Consider the following 18,009-nt stretch of genomic DNA (forward strand, 5'->3'; position numbering starts at 1 on the left):
CATTTGTTTGGATACAACCAGGGTGAAGGCTGCAAAGTCAGATAAAATGTTCTCTCCCAAACAACAGCAGTCAGGCCACTGAGCTGGAGCACTGCTTGCACCTTACAAGCAATGGGGTGGTGCTCTCCACACCAGGTGTTCTTGAGGGCTTCTTTGGTGTTCGGTACCGTCCACTCGAAAGTCTGTCCTGATGTCAAGCAGCGTATACCACGCTGCTTGTCATGCTCATCAATGCTGTCCCACAGGTCTTCATACCTGGGTTTTCACCTCAACAATAAACTGGACTGGTCACACAACACTGTACAGGAAGGGCCAAAGTCGTTGCACCTGCTTAGAAGACTGAGGTCCTTCGGGGTGTGCTGGACTGTTACGGACTTTTTAGGACACTGTGGTAGCGTCTGCACTCTTCTATGCAGTGGTCTGCTGGGGAGCAAGGAGCACAGAGAGGGACAGGAAAAGACTGAACAGACTGGTCAGGAGGGCCAGTTCTGTCCTGGGCTGTCCTCTGGACTCCATAGAGGAGGTGGGTGAGAGGAGAATGTTAGCCAAGCTGACATCCATCATGGGCAATCACTCTCACCCCCTGCATGAGACTGTGGGGTCCCTTAGCAGCTCCTTCAGCAGCAGACTGAGACTCCCACCCTGCAGGACGGAGCGCTACCGCAGGTCCTTCATCCCATCTGCAATCAGACTGTTTAACACCAGCACTGCAATGTCCTGTTAATTACCTGCTAATAATCTGATATCATCTTCATTTCACTACATGGCAGTTACTGTGTAACTGGGCACTATGTCTCAGTCTTCCCAGGTCACTGTTAATGTTTATGATTCACACCGACAAACTATTCTGTCAATCTCCCATCTGAATCGCACTGATTTGTCATACTGTGTATGTTTTTTCTAATAACCTGGTGCAATTTTATCTGTGCAATAACTTTGCTATCTATTCATCAGATAGAAGTGTACCTAGTGTTTATATATCTGTTATATTTGACATATTTTATTCTATTTTATTTTTATTTTATCATTACTATTATTAGGGCCCGAGCACCGCTGGTGGCGAAGGCCCTATTGTAACCCTAAGGATTATTTTTCTCATTTCTTCCGCCACTTAAAACACATTTTTGGACCCCTGAACGTGAATGAAAGCGCGGATATTTTTGCACACTCATCGGGCCTGGTGAAAAATTTACTAATTTATGGGTAAAATTGCAAAAATGTGCTCGCTAATGTCCCCTAAAATTTTCAAAAACGCCTTCGTATTGAGCTACTTGCGTGAAAAATTTTACGCATATTCATGGCATCAGGACGCACATAAAAGCCTCTCACACCCATATCCCAAACTCAACAGGAAGAGCGCCACCTATTTTTGAAAATCAAAAATGGCTCCAAAAACGTCCAAATAAGGGTGCATACTTTTGCTATTAACTCCTAGAGCTTTTCTCCGATTCAGTCCAAACCAAGGTCAACCTATAGTAAACCCATTGACGATTAATACAAAGTAAAGGCATTCCGTTTAGATGAAAGCTGTGGGCGTGTCAGACTTTGGGGTGGGGCATCAAATAAAAAAACGTCGGAAAATTGATTTTTGTGACTTTAAAATGCATGTAATTTCACCTCATCCAACACACTCATCAGTCCTGGGAAAATTGCGACATTTTATCGGTTTCCCAAAAAAAGTCGAAAAAATGTGCTCACTAGCGCCCCCTACAGTTTTCAAAAACCCCTCCCCATAGAGGTTATTTTGAGCTACATGCTTGAAAAATGCATACTTTCGTTATCTTCTCCGAAACCACTTCTCCGATTCATTCCAAACCAAGGGCAACCTATAGAAGACACATTGACGATTCAAAACTGTTCGAAGGCGGCGGCTGGCGTAGGCAAGGGCCCGTTCATCGCCGCTTGCGGCTTCAATTGTTATTATATTTTTTAACTATGTTAGTACATTGTTGTATTCCCCTGTCCCGTGTTGTAAGCTGCTGTATCAAAAGAATTTCCCCCAATGGGGATCAAATAAAGTATATCTTATATCTTATCTTGTGCACGCTCAAAGCCAGGCATACCTTCTTCTTCTTCTTCTTCTTCTTCTTCTTCTTCTTCTTCTTCTTCTACCTGTCCAGGTTAAATTCCTTGTATTATTGCCACCTACTAGACTTTGGTGTGAAGTGGCGGATTTGAACCCCTAGCCTTTGTAGCTACTTTATTATTTCAAGTAGGCCTGAATTAAAAGAACAGTAAAATAGCTTTCTTCATTATGTAATTAAAGGTTACTTAAATAAAATCTAGTAAGAAGCACATATTTTGATAACTGAGTACTGGTAGGGTTAGGGTTAGTAGGGTTAGGGCTCATATATTTATGTTAAGATAGCTATTAGGTTTTACAGTGTGGGTCTTTGTTAATAATTTAACATAGAGTGGTCTAGACCTGCTCTGTTTGTAAAAGCGTATTGAGGTAACGTTTGTTGTGATTTGGCGCTTTACAAATAAAGATTGATTGATTGAATGATTGATTCATGTACACAAATAAGTTATCTTTTGAAAATAGACATAATATTCTGTTTTGAAAAAAAGACAGTAAAAATCTTTATAAGGATTCAGTATAGATGCCAGGTCAAGGCAACAAGACCTTTCTTACCCAACTCAACCAAGAAGGGATCATTTCAGTGTAAAACTATATAAAAAAGGTAAGTCTCATTTTCTGTCACACATCCCTTGTTGGATTGAAGGCAGATGATGTTTCCACATTTTCTGGAGAAGCATGCATGTTTTAAAGGTGACATATCATGCAAAATGGACTTTTTAATGGTTCTTTACCTGAAATATGTGTCCCTGGCATGTCTACAAACCCCCCCGAGAATGAAAAAAATCCATTCTGCCCCTGTTCTGATTTCTCCACCTTTCTGTAAATGTGTGTGAAACGAGCCGTTTCAGACTTCAGTGTTTTTGTTACGTCACAACAATATCCGGTCTGTCACGGAGTCAGAGCTCGGAGCTTGTTCAGCCCATAGACTGTATAAAATAATACTGAATCCCTCCTCCGTTTTTCATTACCTGCACACATGTGTGCTAACAAGGAGCTTAGAAGGGAGGCATGCTAGTTGTAGGCTGTCTTAATAAACACAAAGGTCGGTTTTACTCCCCACGTCTGCAGATTTGAAGATCTAGTGGATGATTTTTATTTATCATGGATAAGTGCTAGCGCTAGTTAGCATAGCTACATGTCGTAGCTGTAGCTGTGTACCAAGACACACGTCTACATACTGACAAATAAAACAACAAGAAACACAGAATCTGTGACCAATCCTTCAGAAAAGGTCCCGCTGCCTTTCTGGCAGAGGTCGGTTTTACTCCCCACGTCTGCAGATTTGAAGATCTAGTGGATGATTTTTATTTGTCATGGATAAGTGCTAGCGCTAATTAGCATAGCCACATAGCTACATGTTCATAGCTGTGGCTGTGTACCAAGACACACGTCGACATACTGACAAATAAAACAACAAGAAACACTAAATCTGTGACCAATCCTTCAGAAAGGTCCCGCTGCCTTTCTGGCAGAGGTTGGTTTTACTCCCCACGTCTGCAGATTTGAAGATCTAGTGGATGATTTTTATTTATCATGGATACGTGCTAGCACTAGTTAGCATAGCCACATAGCTACATGTTCGTAGCTGTGTACCAAGACACACGTCGACATACTGATAAATAAAACAACAAGAAACACTAAATCTGTGACCAATCCTTCAGAAAGGTCCTGCTACAGGCGCCTCTCCATCAGGATCAGATTCTGGATCAGATTCAGAGGGTTGAAGTAACGTGATCTCTGAGCAGCCGTGTATACTCAGCCAACATGTAAACATTAGATCAACGTGCCGGACAGCCGAGGCACATCCACTTCCTGAGGGGGCGTGGTCAGAGAGAAAACAGAGTGTTCTGAGGAGGACTGAAGAAGCGGGTTTTTCAGGCAGACCAAAATCTGATTTCAAAGTGTTTTTTTGAGCATAAACTTTAAAGACATGTCTTGGGGACCTCTTAGACCAATATATATATTGATGAAAAAAGCGTGATATGTCACCTTTAACATGTCCCATTTTCATTCCAGGTAACAGACATGGCTGCAACACGACAATTAAAAACTCATCATGTCATCTTTAATTTTACAATCACCATACTCTTTACCTTCCAGTGTCTTCAAAACATAAAAAATAAATACATTATGTTACAAAACATTTCCAGTGTCTCAGATCAGTTAAAAAAAGAGGACATTTAACATTCATTGATCAAAGGACAAAAAAAAACACTGGGGTTGGATAGCAAGAAGGGCATTTCATGAGTGGTAAACAAGACTTAAATTTCCAGAATATTAGCTGCAAAATGCAAGAAAGATGAAATAACTTTTACTTTAAACTTGAGAAATCAGCAGTAGACATGACTCATTTGTACTGAAGGGTTCATCTATGCCAAGTTTGGATAAAGAAAATGACTGGCAGCTGAAATCCAGCACAGAGTACTTGAAAGGTCCTACAAACTTGCATCAAAGACCAACAAATGTTGTTCAAACCAAACTATTTTGTGATAAAACTGAGTAGACAGTGAAGTAACTCCAACCTGAGAGTGCACATTTACAGTTTTTCATGACTTTGGTAACCAAAAGTGTTTTGCATTGGACAAACAGGCGGCATATATTCTGAAAAAGGAAGGCTTCAGGTTCATAGTAGTCAGACTGAAAACATTTTTAAGCAGACTATTTGTATAAAAACATCAATTAAGGCCCTTCTGCTCAATGTGTTCAGATATTTTTGGATACTTAGAAAAATACACATCACAACCTTGAATCACTTGTGAGTATGCCTAAGGCTTCAGATCAGGAATGTGATTTTCATGACTGAAAAGCTTCCTAAAAAAAGGCAATATAGTTTTTAATGTAAAAGCTTGTCCTTGCTACAGCAGAAAACAAAAATAGTTAATTTGTTTTTATCACCTTTTATTTTATCTACTCATAAATTCCACTCTAAATGCACTGCTTTGAGAGGCTCATGAAGCCAAAGGAAAAGAGCACTTGCTGTGTTATAGCCCCAGTGGATAATATCCAAACTTTAAAATGAACAAAGACTTCAAGATTTTCAGACTTATAGAATTTGCAGTTCTTGAAATCCTGTAGGACTACAAATGCATTATTGTTTATTTAGACTGTGTTTACACACAGTATAAGTAACTCCTTTTTCAGGAGAGGGAAGCTGGCCACTCACTTTAAGCATTGAAGTGTGAGCCAACGTAATGAGCCATCACAGATCTCCATATCCAGTAGATGAACAAGATTTTGTGGCTTGCAATGCATCATGGCAGAAATGTTTCTATCTCTTCCAATCCATTCCCTGCAATGTTTTTGGCACACGTGGCTCCATTGTATCCTCCTTGTAAGACCAACATACCTTTCCCTTTATTATTTCTCACATCTGTGTATCACATCCATTTGTTTTTCTTGTCTCAGGCAGTCTTAAAGTTCACCATTAATACTGCTCTTCAGAGGGAGGAATCATGGAAGGACGGACTGACTGGCAGATTATGGTAGAGAAATGGAGAATACTTTTTCCCAACTTTCAACCAATCAAGCATATCTGTCCGTCTTGATTTTTCTGTTCTTTTTTCCCCATCCTCTTTGTCTTCTTCCTATTGTGTCCTCTCCTCCCTGAACAGTTTTTTTTGCTCCTTCTCTCACAAAGGCAGGCTGGTCTGCATTTTCCTGACAGGTCAGATCGAAGTCTCGTTACTGCCACTGTTAACAGAGGAGATAGGACGGAAGGAAAGGTTTGGAATTGGGAGAGAAGGAGAAAGAAAGATCATTATTGTTTGAAGTAAATTAAGGTGTATAGAAATGCACTGTTAGAGCTCAAAATGTAACATCTCATTTGTCTTTCAACTTTGCTTTGCATTGTATTCAACAAAAGTGAAGTGTAACTGCATAAGGATCAAGTTAATTCCAGTCTCACTTTTTTTCCAGTTTCTGTGCTAAACTAAACTAAACTAAACTAAACTAAACTAAACTAAACTACTGAAATATTTTTTAATACTGCCTGTAATTACTGCTATTTAATTTAAATTCCATTTGTAACATTGTATATATCTAAATTGTATTCTAGCTTTATTTATCTATTTTATTTTACTTATTTTTTATTTTATTTTTATTTATTTATTTATTTTATTTATGTTATGTTATGTTATTTTGTTTTTATTTTTTTGTACTTATTTTTATTTATTTATTTATTTATTTATTTATTTATTTTTATTTTTTTATTTTTTTATTTACTTTTTATTTATTTATTTTTTAATTTAATCTTTTTTTATTATTATTTTTTTAATCTTATTCTGTACTTATTGTACTTATTTTGTACTTATTGAAACTTCTTTCTTGACTGTACTTATGTCTGGGTTGCTGTAACAACTGAATTTCCCCCCCCGGGGGATCAATAAAGTAATATCTTATCTTATCTTATCTTAAGCTAAGCTAAGCTAAGCTAAGCTAAGCCAGATCTTGTAACTCATCACTAATTATCTAATGACAAAATATGCAACAGAAATGCAGATCACATAACTATTCGGCATAGCTAGCAGTTAGCGATACACCAGAAACCACATACACACCCATTCAAAGAAGACGATCTTTGCAGCAGAAATAAACATGTTTACAGCCTGGTTCAAAAAACGGCTTGGGTCTGAAGAGCTCATTTCTCTATCTGCTCACACTGTACGTGGGGTGAATTTTTTTCTAACACTACAGTTCAGAAGGACATGGCTGACTTGATTGACAGGCGGGAACACATAGCTGTTGACGAGGAGGCTCAAACCCTGCCTCTTTTCCTCACACTAGCTCGACAGAAGGTAGGTTCAGTATTTCCAATATGGCTCCCGCTGACGATCGGCTTCAAAACAGCGCTTCAGAAACAGATGGGTGCGACACTGATACTACGTCCATTAATTATACAGTCTATGCTTCCAACCCAGACTTCCTTTTGAAGATTTTCTTTACATAGAAAAAAAATGCAAAACATCCCAAATTTTGAGGAACAGGTCTCATTCAATGCTTTTAAAGGGATTCTGAATAACTCTGAATAATCTACTTAAAATTGTTGGTGTTTTGTCAGCACAAATAATTCTTCATGTCATTCTTCTCTGGAGCAATACTCACTCTGAGTCAGACTCATTGCCTCCATTTACTGTTCCTGACTTCAAGTGCATTGCAACTCCTCCATTGGTTTCTCGGTGGACGCTTGCTGGTGGGGGTGCGGCAGGTATCTGAGGCCTTACGGCACTGGGTGGCTTGATGAGGGAGCTGTTGTCGTGGTTGCTAGGGCGACTTCCATCAATTGGAGCCAGCGAGGGAGGCTGGGATGGAGGGGATATGTTGTTGATGGAAGAGGGAGGTGGGGACGATGTATTGTTGTTGTTGGGAGGAGGGGAGTTGATGGTGGGGTTGTTGTAGTCGCTTAGCTTCTCCCTCAGACGGTTTTTCATATTCTTGTCAGTCAGCGGAGGAGGGTAGCTAATCTTGTTCTTTAAGATACCTGAGATGGACAAAAATCAAAAGCTTACATTAATGACACAAACATGCATTTGAAATCTATTGAAAATAATTCTGTAAACCTACCTTTTCTCTGCTCTGGTTGGTGGTTGCTGTTGCTGTTAGACATGCTAGTGGGAGCTACGTCTCTAGCATTACCAGGTGTTTGTTTGTCTCTCTCCTGAAGAGTCTCCTTGTCTCTGTCTCCAGTGTGGTTGAGCTTATTCTCCTGATGTAGCTCCACATTTACCTTGGTCTCCACCCTCAACCTCTCTGCTCCACCAGGTTCTTCACTGTCACTGGCTGTGGTGGCCTCTGTTGGCCAGTAAGGCTTTACATGATTGGATACTGACTCCACTGGTAGAAGAAAAGAGGTAAAGGAAGCAGAAACATTAGAACAAAATTCCAACCTTTCTCATCATTTTTACTAGAGGTTCTTTTATGGGGTTTATATCAAGTTTTGGTGTTCCAAAACTCAATATTTCCTAAATATTAATAGTGACAGATCCTTGCAGTACTTAGTATGGGTAGAGTATTTAGATCAGTTTAGTATTTAGGTAAGTATGCTCAAGTATCTCAATTGAAAGAACTACTTAGCACCGTTATGCCATTACCTTATACTAAAGTACATTTTTACTGGTGTATTCATTTGTTAGTAGCATCCCTGCCAAGCATCAAGCTTGCATTCCTTTGTTGAATGTCCACGCCCCCATCAGTAGAGCTGTGATTTCCTTTAATTGGGCCTTTGCCAAATCATGGATTTTAAAAATCCCTGTGCCTAAGAGATTGGCAGCACCCCTTACTTTATGATCCAGCAGAAAAACCTCCTTTATCATTTAATGTGTGCTATCAGTGCAATAGTTACATGTTTGTGTGATCAGCCCATGTTAGGGTCCACTTTAACTGATAATACATGTGCTTCATTAAAGGTGACATATCATGCAAAATCGACTTTTTAATGGTTCTCTACCTGAAATATGTTTCCCTGGCATGTCTACAAACCCCCCGAGAATGAAAAGAATCCATTCTGCCCCTGTTCTGATTTCTCCACCTTTCTGTAAATGTGTGTGAAACGAGCCGTTTCAGACTTCAGTGTTTTTGTTACGTAACAACAATATCCGGTCTGTCACGGAGTCAGAGCTCGGAGCTTGTTCAGCCCATAGACTGAATAAAATACAACTCAACCCCTCCTCTGTTTTTCATTCCCTGCACACATGTGTGCTAACAAGGAGCTTAGGAGGGAGGCATGCTAGTTGTAGGCTGTCTTAATAAACACAAAGGTCAGTTTTACTCCCCACGTCTGCAGATTTGAAGATCTAGTGGATGATTTTTATTTATCATGGATAAGTGCTAGCGCTAGTTAGCATAGCCACATAGCTACATGTCATAGCTGTAGCTGTAGCTGTGTACCAAGACACACGTCGACATACTGACAAATAAAACAACAAGAAACACTAAATCCGTGACCAATCCTTCAGAAAGGATCTGTGGAAAAGGACATCCCAGCAAAGACATCATTTGTTAAAAAAGTCCTAATACTGAACTCATTGTTGTTGGAGCAGAAATAAAACCAACTTTTGCAAAAAAAGTTTTTTTTTTTAAACATATACAACAATAATTCCATTAATAAACGACATTGTTTTTGCATAAACATTATCATTAAAGTAATATATGGCTGTCAAATAAATAAAAATAGTACATTACTTTCTTCAAAAACCTAAATGTGACTTTTTAAATTTTGTTCAAGAAGAGGAGTACCTTTAGGAGTGCTGTGAACTGGCTGTCTCTCATTGTTCCACTTGGGCTTGACATCGATGTCATCGTCTCCACTATCAGAGGAGTGGGAGGAGGCGTAGGAAGAGCTGTGTTCATCCACCGACAACTCGCTGTCAGAGTCAGAGTCTGACAGGCACATGAAGGGAAGCAGAAGGTTATTAAGATGAATCTCTATCAATCAAATGCACAGAAGCATCTATTTATATACACATGCAAATGATTGAAAAGTTATACATCATTTTATAATGAAATAAAAAATGAAAAAATAAATCACCATCTATTTTGGTGCCCTTTCTGTGGAACAGAGGTCCGTCCAAGTCTGTGTGTCCTTTTGCTGTCCCTGAGGAGACGCTAGGCTTCTGACCAGACTCCTCCCTTGATAGTTTAAGAAACATTGTTGCAAGTTAAACAAAAGCCCAAGCTCATGCTTTGGCACAACTCATGTTGAATGGATTAAAATTAAAAACAACATACATTACGTAACATCTGCCTCTACTGACTTACATCAAAAAGATCACAACAGCTTAACTTATCACTCACTACTAAACCAGCATCATAATTGCTAAAAATATATATGACCACATATTTTTGTTTCACTGCAGCAAGCCTTTAAAAATTCACTTCAGTAAATGTAGCCATATAGTCCAGGTGTAATCGAGCCATTGGCTGGGGTGGTGGGAGAATGCTTGACATCAGAACCTGCCTGATGTCATGCCAACATCCACAGGGAAGAAGTATGTGTGTCTGTGTTGCATTCCCACTTCCTTAGAGTTATTCTCACTCTTAGCCCATCTTCTCTCACTTGTCTTCCTCTTCCCTTTTTCTTTTCCTCTGACTTTCCTCTGTTTTTACTTCAACCTACTCCCCCTGGCACTTTTTGCTCTCATACTACCTAGGGATGTCCCATTCAGCTTTTTTGGCCTCTGATCCCGATCTAATTTTTTTATATTGACTATTTGCAGATACTGAGTCCCGATCCAAAACTTGTGTTTGCCTATATAAAAGTTGCACAAGAGATAAGAGAGTTGAGCTGCACACTTTTTTTTTCCTGTAACAAAAATAAATGATCAGAAAAGTAACTAAAATATGTCTTCTGTTTATTCCATCTAACTTAATCCAGCTAGTATTGATGTAAAACTCCTAATCTGTTTCACAAGCTCTGCTGTATGAGACCCACCAAACTAGTGTGCTTCATTACAGAACACTTAAATCTGAGGCTGCTCTGAACACAACTCTCACCAGACAGAATGTGAATTACAATGTTAGCATCCTGCTGCGTGACAGAGAATGTAAATATTGGGATTGACAGTGAGATGGAAACACGCCCGGTTACATGCCACTAGCTACAGAGCAACATGCCGGTATAGAGAACAGCAGCTAGCCACAAGGTTTCTAATGCCAATGTAACAGACTGTCCTGTGTTTGGTTTATGTTTTCACCTTTTTGAATCATATGTCCCTGCAGAGTTATCGTAGGGTGCGTAGAGCATATGCTTCTTCCTGTAATGTGTCAAGTAGTACACATGTGAGTTCTACAATCACATTTAAATCATGGCTTGAGTTCTACATCAATGTCCCATTTGTTATTCTCTCATTATGTATACAGTTAAGCTGACTCAGAACGCTCAATTACACTTTCGCCTTCAGCTGCAAATTATGCTGAGTGACAGTGGACGTACTGTAAATGATCGGATGAGATGATTGATTTAAATGCAGATCACTGATCAATAAAAAAGAAAAGGCCAGATTGGCTCCGATACAATAGTTCAGATCCGGATCCGGACATCCCTAATACTGACACCAGTGTCAGCTTGCATTACCAAGATGACAGCTTCATGAGGTAAAGTATTTAGTCTATAAAACACTGATGATGTCATATCACTACAATAAAATTATGTAAGTTACACGCACGCACGCACGCACGCACGCACGCACGCACGCACGCACGCACGCACGCACGCACGCACGCACGCACACACGCACGCACACACGCACGCACACACGTTGATCTTTCATATATAGTCTATGTCCGTGATATGACCCCTGCCTGCTGTAACAGTCAGTTACAGGTGATATAACTGCAGTACCAAATAGTGCCACAAGGTGGAGCCTCCTTTCTGTGTTGTTATTATGAGACTCCATGGTCTTGTGCGGGACCATGGCCAACAGCTACCACTACTACTACTACCCATCTCATCACTATCATCTCTCTCTCTCTCTCTCTCTCTCTCTCTTATTCTCCTCTATCCCTCTTTCCAACCCCAACTCAGTCGAGGCAGATGGCTGTCCAACATGAGTCTGGTCCTGCTCAAGGTTTCTGCCTGTTAAAGGAAGTTTGTCCTTGCTGCTGGAACTAGCTAAATACTGGAGGTGTAATGCTCATGGTGGATTAAGATGAGAAAAGATCTGAGTCCTGTCAGTAAGAGGGGCCTGGATCTTACTCTGTCTTGATGTTGAATCATATCTAGTATTGGTGTTGGGTCTTTGTTAACAATTTAACATAGAGTGGTCTAGACCTGCTCTGTTTGTAAAAGTGTCTTTAGATAACATTTGTTGTGATTTGGTGCTATACAAATAAAGATTGATTGATTGATTGCCTGTGGTTCTGACAGAGAGAGGACTCTAGTTGGTGACCAGTTAGTGCAGATTATACAGATGTTTTATTGCTCATGCATGACTAGTGAATAAAGCGCCATAGAGACATGGCATTTCATGATTGATGAATAAGTTCTGATTATAGATTCGCCCAGTGGAAATCCTCATCCTGTTGCCTGTAACTCTCTGATGCTCACCTGCTATCCTGGGGCTAACCACTAGAATCTCTCATGTTAATGTAATTTAAACCATTTTACAATACTAAGGAGGCTATCAAGTTAACAGCTCTTCTGATGGTGTACTTTGAAATGCACAGAACAAAACTAAATAAGTGTTGATATGTATTTTACTGCATGTGTGGTTGGTTTTGCATCAAAGCCATGTGCCATGCACTCTACACCAATTCTAGTACCATTCTGACAAAGCATGCATGTACAGAAGAAAAGTTTGAAATAGAGCAACAGAATATATGCCTACAGTATATCTGCAGAAATAGTTTGTAAGTGTGTGTTTGTTTGTGTGTTTATGTGTTTATATATGGATAGATAAGGGGTTTGGGACTTGTTAGTATATGTGAGACATTTGATGCACAAGCAGGAGGGAGCACAAAGGGAAACAAAGGAAAATGGAGTTTACATACATGTACATGTACGCAATAATGTAGTAGAAGCAGCCATGCAGTCAGTGAGCGTGCTGTACCTGAGTGTGTATGCCAAATAGCTGCTGTGGCTCTTGGCTGACCTGAGTGTGCTGTCCAGGGAGACAGTGGACTCGCCAATGCCTGAGCGGTACAGCGCACCGTCCTCTGTGTACGTGTTGTTGCAGTTAAGGGAGCGCTGTGAAAGGAGGGACAAAGGGATCGGGATGAGGGAAAAGTAGGACAAAAAAATGACAAATTATCACTTTGTTTAGTCTAATGATGAAACAATGCCATAGGACACCAGGCAATAAGTGTATGTGTGTCAACTCACTGTGAGCAAAGAGGCCCTTGTGGTGCTGGATTCGTCTGGTGTGCTCTTCTTTCCTGTGAAGAAGTTCTTGAGATTCCTCCTTACCTCTTTGTTAAAGATTACATGGAAGAAGAAGATGAAGACTCCCTGTAAAACAAGCCACAAGACCTTTATTATTAATGTGGGAGCCATCTTAGAACCCATCACCTGTTGTCGGCCAACTTTTCAGCTGTTCAATTGAAGCCAACAATTAGCAACAAATAGCTTCCAATCAAAAATCTCCTTTCAGTGCACTTCATTAGTTACAGTCCATTTCACAACTTGAGAAGCAACCATGTGTTCTGATCAAAAGTGAAGGGACAGATTTTCAAGATGGCAGACGAGGAGTAGACTGCTTTACCTCAAGCTCCCTTTTCTTTTGAGTCCAATATTCCTCATATATCTACCCAATGCTGCATTGCTGCATCCTGTTAAGGTTTTACTCACAGCGACATCATTAGAAATGGCAAGTAAGCACACTAAACAAAGCAGAAAGGACTCAATGCCAACTAGTGATATAGTTGCTAGTGACTTAAGCATGGCTGTGCTAACCAACTTGCTAGAAAGCCACAAGTCAGACCCATGAGCAGAATTCAAGACTTCCTCCTCAGTGCCTGGGCCTGCACATCTCCAATGACCTCATGTGGTCCACCAACACACACATCCACATCCAGCACCAAAAAGAAGGCCCACCAACGCCTGTACTCTCTGAGGAGGCTGAAGCAGGCTGGCCTCAGCCCTGCTGTCCTGACATCTTTTTACCAGTGTGTGGTGGAGAGCACACTGACAGCATCCATCACTGTCTGGTATGGGAGCTGCTCTGTGGCTGACAGGAAGGCGCTGCAGCGAGTGATCAAATCTGCTCAAGAAACTACAAACAGCAGCCTCCCTTCCCTGGAGGACATAGATGTCAGCAGGTGCAGAGGCAGGGCGTCTCACATCATGGAGGACCCTACCCATCCAGCACACGGACTGTTCACCCCCCTCCCCTCAGGCAGAAGGCTGCGCAGCCTCAAAGCCAGAACAACAAGGCTAAGGTGTAGCTTCTTTCCAGAAGCTGTGAGACTTGTGAACTCCCTTTAGGTCTGTTCTCTGCACTTTACTGCTGTGACTGCGTGCACACATTCCTGCACTTTCTGGTTTTAAACTATGTTTTTATATTTTCTGTATGCTGCTGGACCTGAGCAATGTGTTTCATTCCTTCATGTTTTTAAATGTGACTGACTGACAGTAAAGTGAACCTTGAACCTTGGAGTGAATATAGATTTACAGAAATAAAAAAGGCATTGGTAAATGTACTATCATTGATAAATAAGAGTGGATGTTTAAAAACTGCACGATGTTATAAATTAACTAATTAATGACGGTTATATAAGTCTGACTGAGTTACCTGCAGACAGCTGAAGACAGCAAACAGATAGTGGAAGGTCATAACATCACTGTTTACAGCCATTAGGCCAAGGAGCCAGGTAGCACAGATGAGTACCAGTAGGAGGAAGGCCATCCGGAGCGCAGGACTGAGAAGAGAACAAGTTCATAGGCAGGTTATTTAATGTCAATACTGTTCAATAGAAGGTGGAGTATACCAGCAAATTATGAAGTTTGTGTAAATACTTACATTGCTCCTGACCTCTCCACAGCCTTCTGCCTACGTCCGCATGATGCCTTTGCAGCCAGGATAAAGATCACTATGTTCACCTTTTAGAAAGGCAGACAAGAAGGTGTTTTAGTGTATAAAAAGATGCATGACATGACAGGCCCACCAAAAGCAAAAGCAAAAACATATGGGGCTGAGTGCACCAGCTGGGCGTAAACTAATGGTCTTTTTCCACCGGCCCGTCTTAGACCTACTCTACTCCACTTGACTCGACTCTACTCAGTTTGTGTTGTGTTTACACGGGCGCAGTACCTCATGTCAGATATCAGTTTTTCGTACCTGCTCTGCTCGTTTGTGATTGTTGTGTTTGTGTCATGTTCAAAATGATGTGAATGCAGTTTAGTGCAGCAGTTTCACGCAGCTGTGTTATGACGACCCTGCCCACCGTGAGTCGGTACTTGTGGTGGAAAAGGGACCCATACTGAGTCGAGTTGAGTCGAGTCGAGTCGAGTAGGGCTGGAACTGTGTAGTGGAAAAGGACCATAAGTCTCCTATCCCACAATAAAATATCTGCACTTGATATTAATAACACAATCCACAAGAAGTAAATGCAGATAGTGAAATAAGAAAACTCAGAGTTGATTGCAGTACATAGCTTTCAACAGGAAACCTGGGGAGGTCTGTCACCAAAACCTTCATTATAAAGCTGCATGGTCATTGACACATTTGGAAAGAATTCCCCCACTTTCACAAGACTGGATGGTACTGACAGCTCAGAACTGATGGCCTATAACCCCAGAGTGACCAGCACTTGCAGGGCAGGGATGGCACCCTGTTTCTATCTGACACTGGCTGTAGTTGAGGGGAGAACTCTCAAATTAATTCAAACAGAGCTTACCGGACAAAACAAAACCTCAAAATCAACTCTGTCTGAGTTGATTACTCTTTCTGATCTTAACACACTTAGATCAACCCTCCTGTAAACAAGACGTGCTGCCATCCCACTTTTGAAGTTCTGTGGTAATTACTTTTTCAGTTTATCCCACACTAAGGCTGACTAGTCTAACTTTACAAACTTATAGCTGCTCCTTCTTAGGTGTAACAGTTGCACACAAGTGTAACACAAATAGAGTTAAAGTCCAACTGGTGCATTGAGCTTAATTTTGAGTCGACTGTAACTTTCAACTCTAATGGGGTGTTCACACCAAACATGACTAATCATTTTCGCACCAATGGATTACATGTGAAGTCAATGTAAAGACGTGAAACATGAGTAGTTGTCTGGCGGTGCAAATTGGGCGCCGTGAATGACTCGAGTTATTCACACGAATGACGGGATAGTTGAAAAAAACCTGAACCCCAGCAAATCTATCGCACCGCAATAGCCAATCAGAGTGCAGATCCTCCAGGGAAGTATGGTGAGACCATCGACTGTATAAAATATGGACGTAGTATCTGTGACGTCACCCATCTGTTCCTGAAGCGCTGTTTTGAAGCCAATTGGCGGCGGCAGCTATATTGTGACGTAAGCAGGCGGGCTTTGAGCCTCCTAGCCAACAGCTACAGTGTCCCCGCCTGTCAATCAAGTCAGCTGTGCCTCTCATTGGAAGACTCATAATCTCAGTATCTTCTAAATTGCTGCGTTAGAATAAAATTCACCCCCGTACAGTGTGTGCCGATCGAGAAATGAGCTATCCAGACTACACTCGTCTTTTGTACCAGGCTGTAAACATGTTTATTTCTGATGTAAAGATCAGCTTTTTTGAATGGGTGTGTATGTGGTTTCCAGTACTTCTGGAGCCAGCCTCAAGTGGATCCTCAATGAACTGCAGTTTTTAGCACTTCGGCATTGGACTCATATTTTTAGACCGGAGGTTGCCGCTTGGGTGTGACACTACCTACTGTTTATAGAGACAGGAAAAAACAGGAGCTCACTTTCCTCACTCACTGTGAGGAAAGTGAGTGAGGAAGTCGAATTATCTGGTAAGGTGTGGAAAATGTTGTCACTTGATTCCCAGCTATCGGTTTTACTAGGAAGATAGCTCTGCCCCCTTTAGCATAACCAGCTTCCCCATGCAATGTACTCAAGCTCAACCAAGTTTGAACAACAGACTGGTGTGGCGTGGGAACTCCTCCCCTCTCGTGGAAATGTGTGTCTTGGGCACTCCTGTACATGTGATTTTGACGTGTGAATTGAGCGAGTCATTCACACGAATTAAGCAAGTACCCTCAAAACATTCTCACGTTCGTATTCACACAAATATCGAGATATGCGTCTATAGCTTTCTATCCAGGCGTACAAACAGCTGGTGCACTCAGCCATTAGAGCTCCCTCTGCCAAATGGATTCAGTACAGTCAATATAACCCAGTTCCTTCTTCTTAATAAGAGGGATATGACTATTAAATTAAAAATACACATCAAATAATATAACTCATATTCATGGTTTCTGTCACAAATAGCCTGTTTTATGCTCAAATGTTTATTTTTCTGATAAGGTTAGTTGTGCTTGTTTATTTGATGCTGGTATAAAAATGAGTGGTTGAAATAACAGTTTGACTGTTTTGGTCTCTGTACTTACCAGCACGACTACAAAGATGGGTCCTGCAAAACTCCAGATGAGCGTGTCATAGACTGAAATCCAGCAGAAATCTGGATTCCCATAACCCTGAGGGTCCAGACCTACTGCCAAACCTACACACACACAAATACACAAGCACACACACAAGTTTATTACTGCAATGGCACAACCAATTTATTCTTCATCTACTCCACCATTTCAGTTTGCCCACTATATTCTCAGAGATTTAAGATTCTTTATTTTTTTATTTTTGATCTGTCTCTCTAAATCTTTCTTTTACTGTGTCATGGTCACAGTTCTATTCAGCTGAGCTTAGCTGACATCACAGATAGTTGTAGTGTGTCAGTTTATCTCAAAGCATATAATGCAGTCATCTTAAAGTACATCAAAGAGTTGTACATATAAAGTGGGGAAAATAAGTATTTGATACACCACCGATTTAACATTTTTTACCATTTACAAAGAATGGAGAGGTCTGTTTTTTTTATTGTAGGTACACTTCAATTGTGAGGGACAGAATTTAAAAGAAAATCCAAAAATCGTGTTGTATGATTTCAAATAATTAATTTGCATTTTATTGCATTAAAATAAGTTTTTGATCACCTACAAACCAGAAAGAAGTCTGGCTCTCACAGACCTGTTAGTTTGCCTTTAACCCTCTTGTTATGTTCCGGGTCAGATTGACCCAATTCAAAATTCAAAAATCAAAACAATATGTTTAAAGTATTTTTTCAGTATGAAACTTCTTCTGCTTGGCTTAATTAGCGTCATCAACATATACAATAAAATGGTTAATTTCACATATTTATATTACACAGATACTGTTCATGGGTCAATTTGACCCGGCAGTCAAAGTGGACCCTAAAAGGAGTCAGAAGTGTCAAATACTAAATGTTTCTTTGCAACTGTGTGACATAT

At 40.6% G+C, this 18,009-nt stretch overlaps 1 protein-coding gene across 1 annotated transcript in view; it reads right to left on the reverse strand.

Moving 5' to 3' along the window:
* Window positions 1-4,126: 4,126 nt before the first annotated feature.
* The window catches only part of celsr1a (cadherin EGF LAG seven-pass G-type receptor 1a), a 145,888-nt gene continuing 132,005 nt past the window's right edge, over window positions 4,127-18,009 (reverse strand). The window contains exons 27-36 of the mRNA XM_034674220.1: window positions 17,092-17,204; window positions 14,533-14,612; window positions 14,305-14,431; window positions 12,897-13,022; window positions 12,625-12,761; window positions 9,606-9,706; window positions 9,314-9,457; window positions 7,643-7,912; window positions 7,184-7,559; window positions 4,127-5,773 (exon numbers count right to left, since the gene is read on the reverse strand). Coding sequence (XP_034530111.1) covers window positions 5,749-5,773; window positions 7,184-7,559; window positions 7,643-7,912; window positions 9,314-9,457; window positions 9,606-9,706; window positions 12,625-12,761; window positions 12,897-13,022; window positions 14,305-14,431; window positions 14,533-14,612; window positions 17,092-17,204 — 1,499 coding nt within the window. The 3' untranslated portion in view covers window positions 4,127-5,748. The remainder of the gene's footprint in view (window positions 5,774-7,183; window positions 7,560-7,642; window positions 7,913-9,313; window positions 9,458-9,605; window positions 9,707-12,624; window positions 12,762-12,896; window positions 13,023-14,304; window positions 14,432-14,532; window positions 14,613-17,091; window positions 17,205-18,009) is intronic.

Source organism: Notolabrus celidotus, chromosome 21 (assembly GCF_009762535.1).
Source record: "Notolabrus celidotus isolate fNotCel1 chromosome 21, fNotCel1.pri, whole genome shotgun sequence".
In the NCBI taxonomy this organism is placed as follows: domain Eukaryota; kingdom Metazoa; phylum Chordata; class Actinopteri; order Labriformes; family Labridae; genus Notolabrus; species Notolabrus celidotus.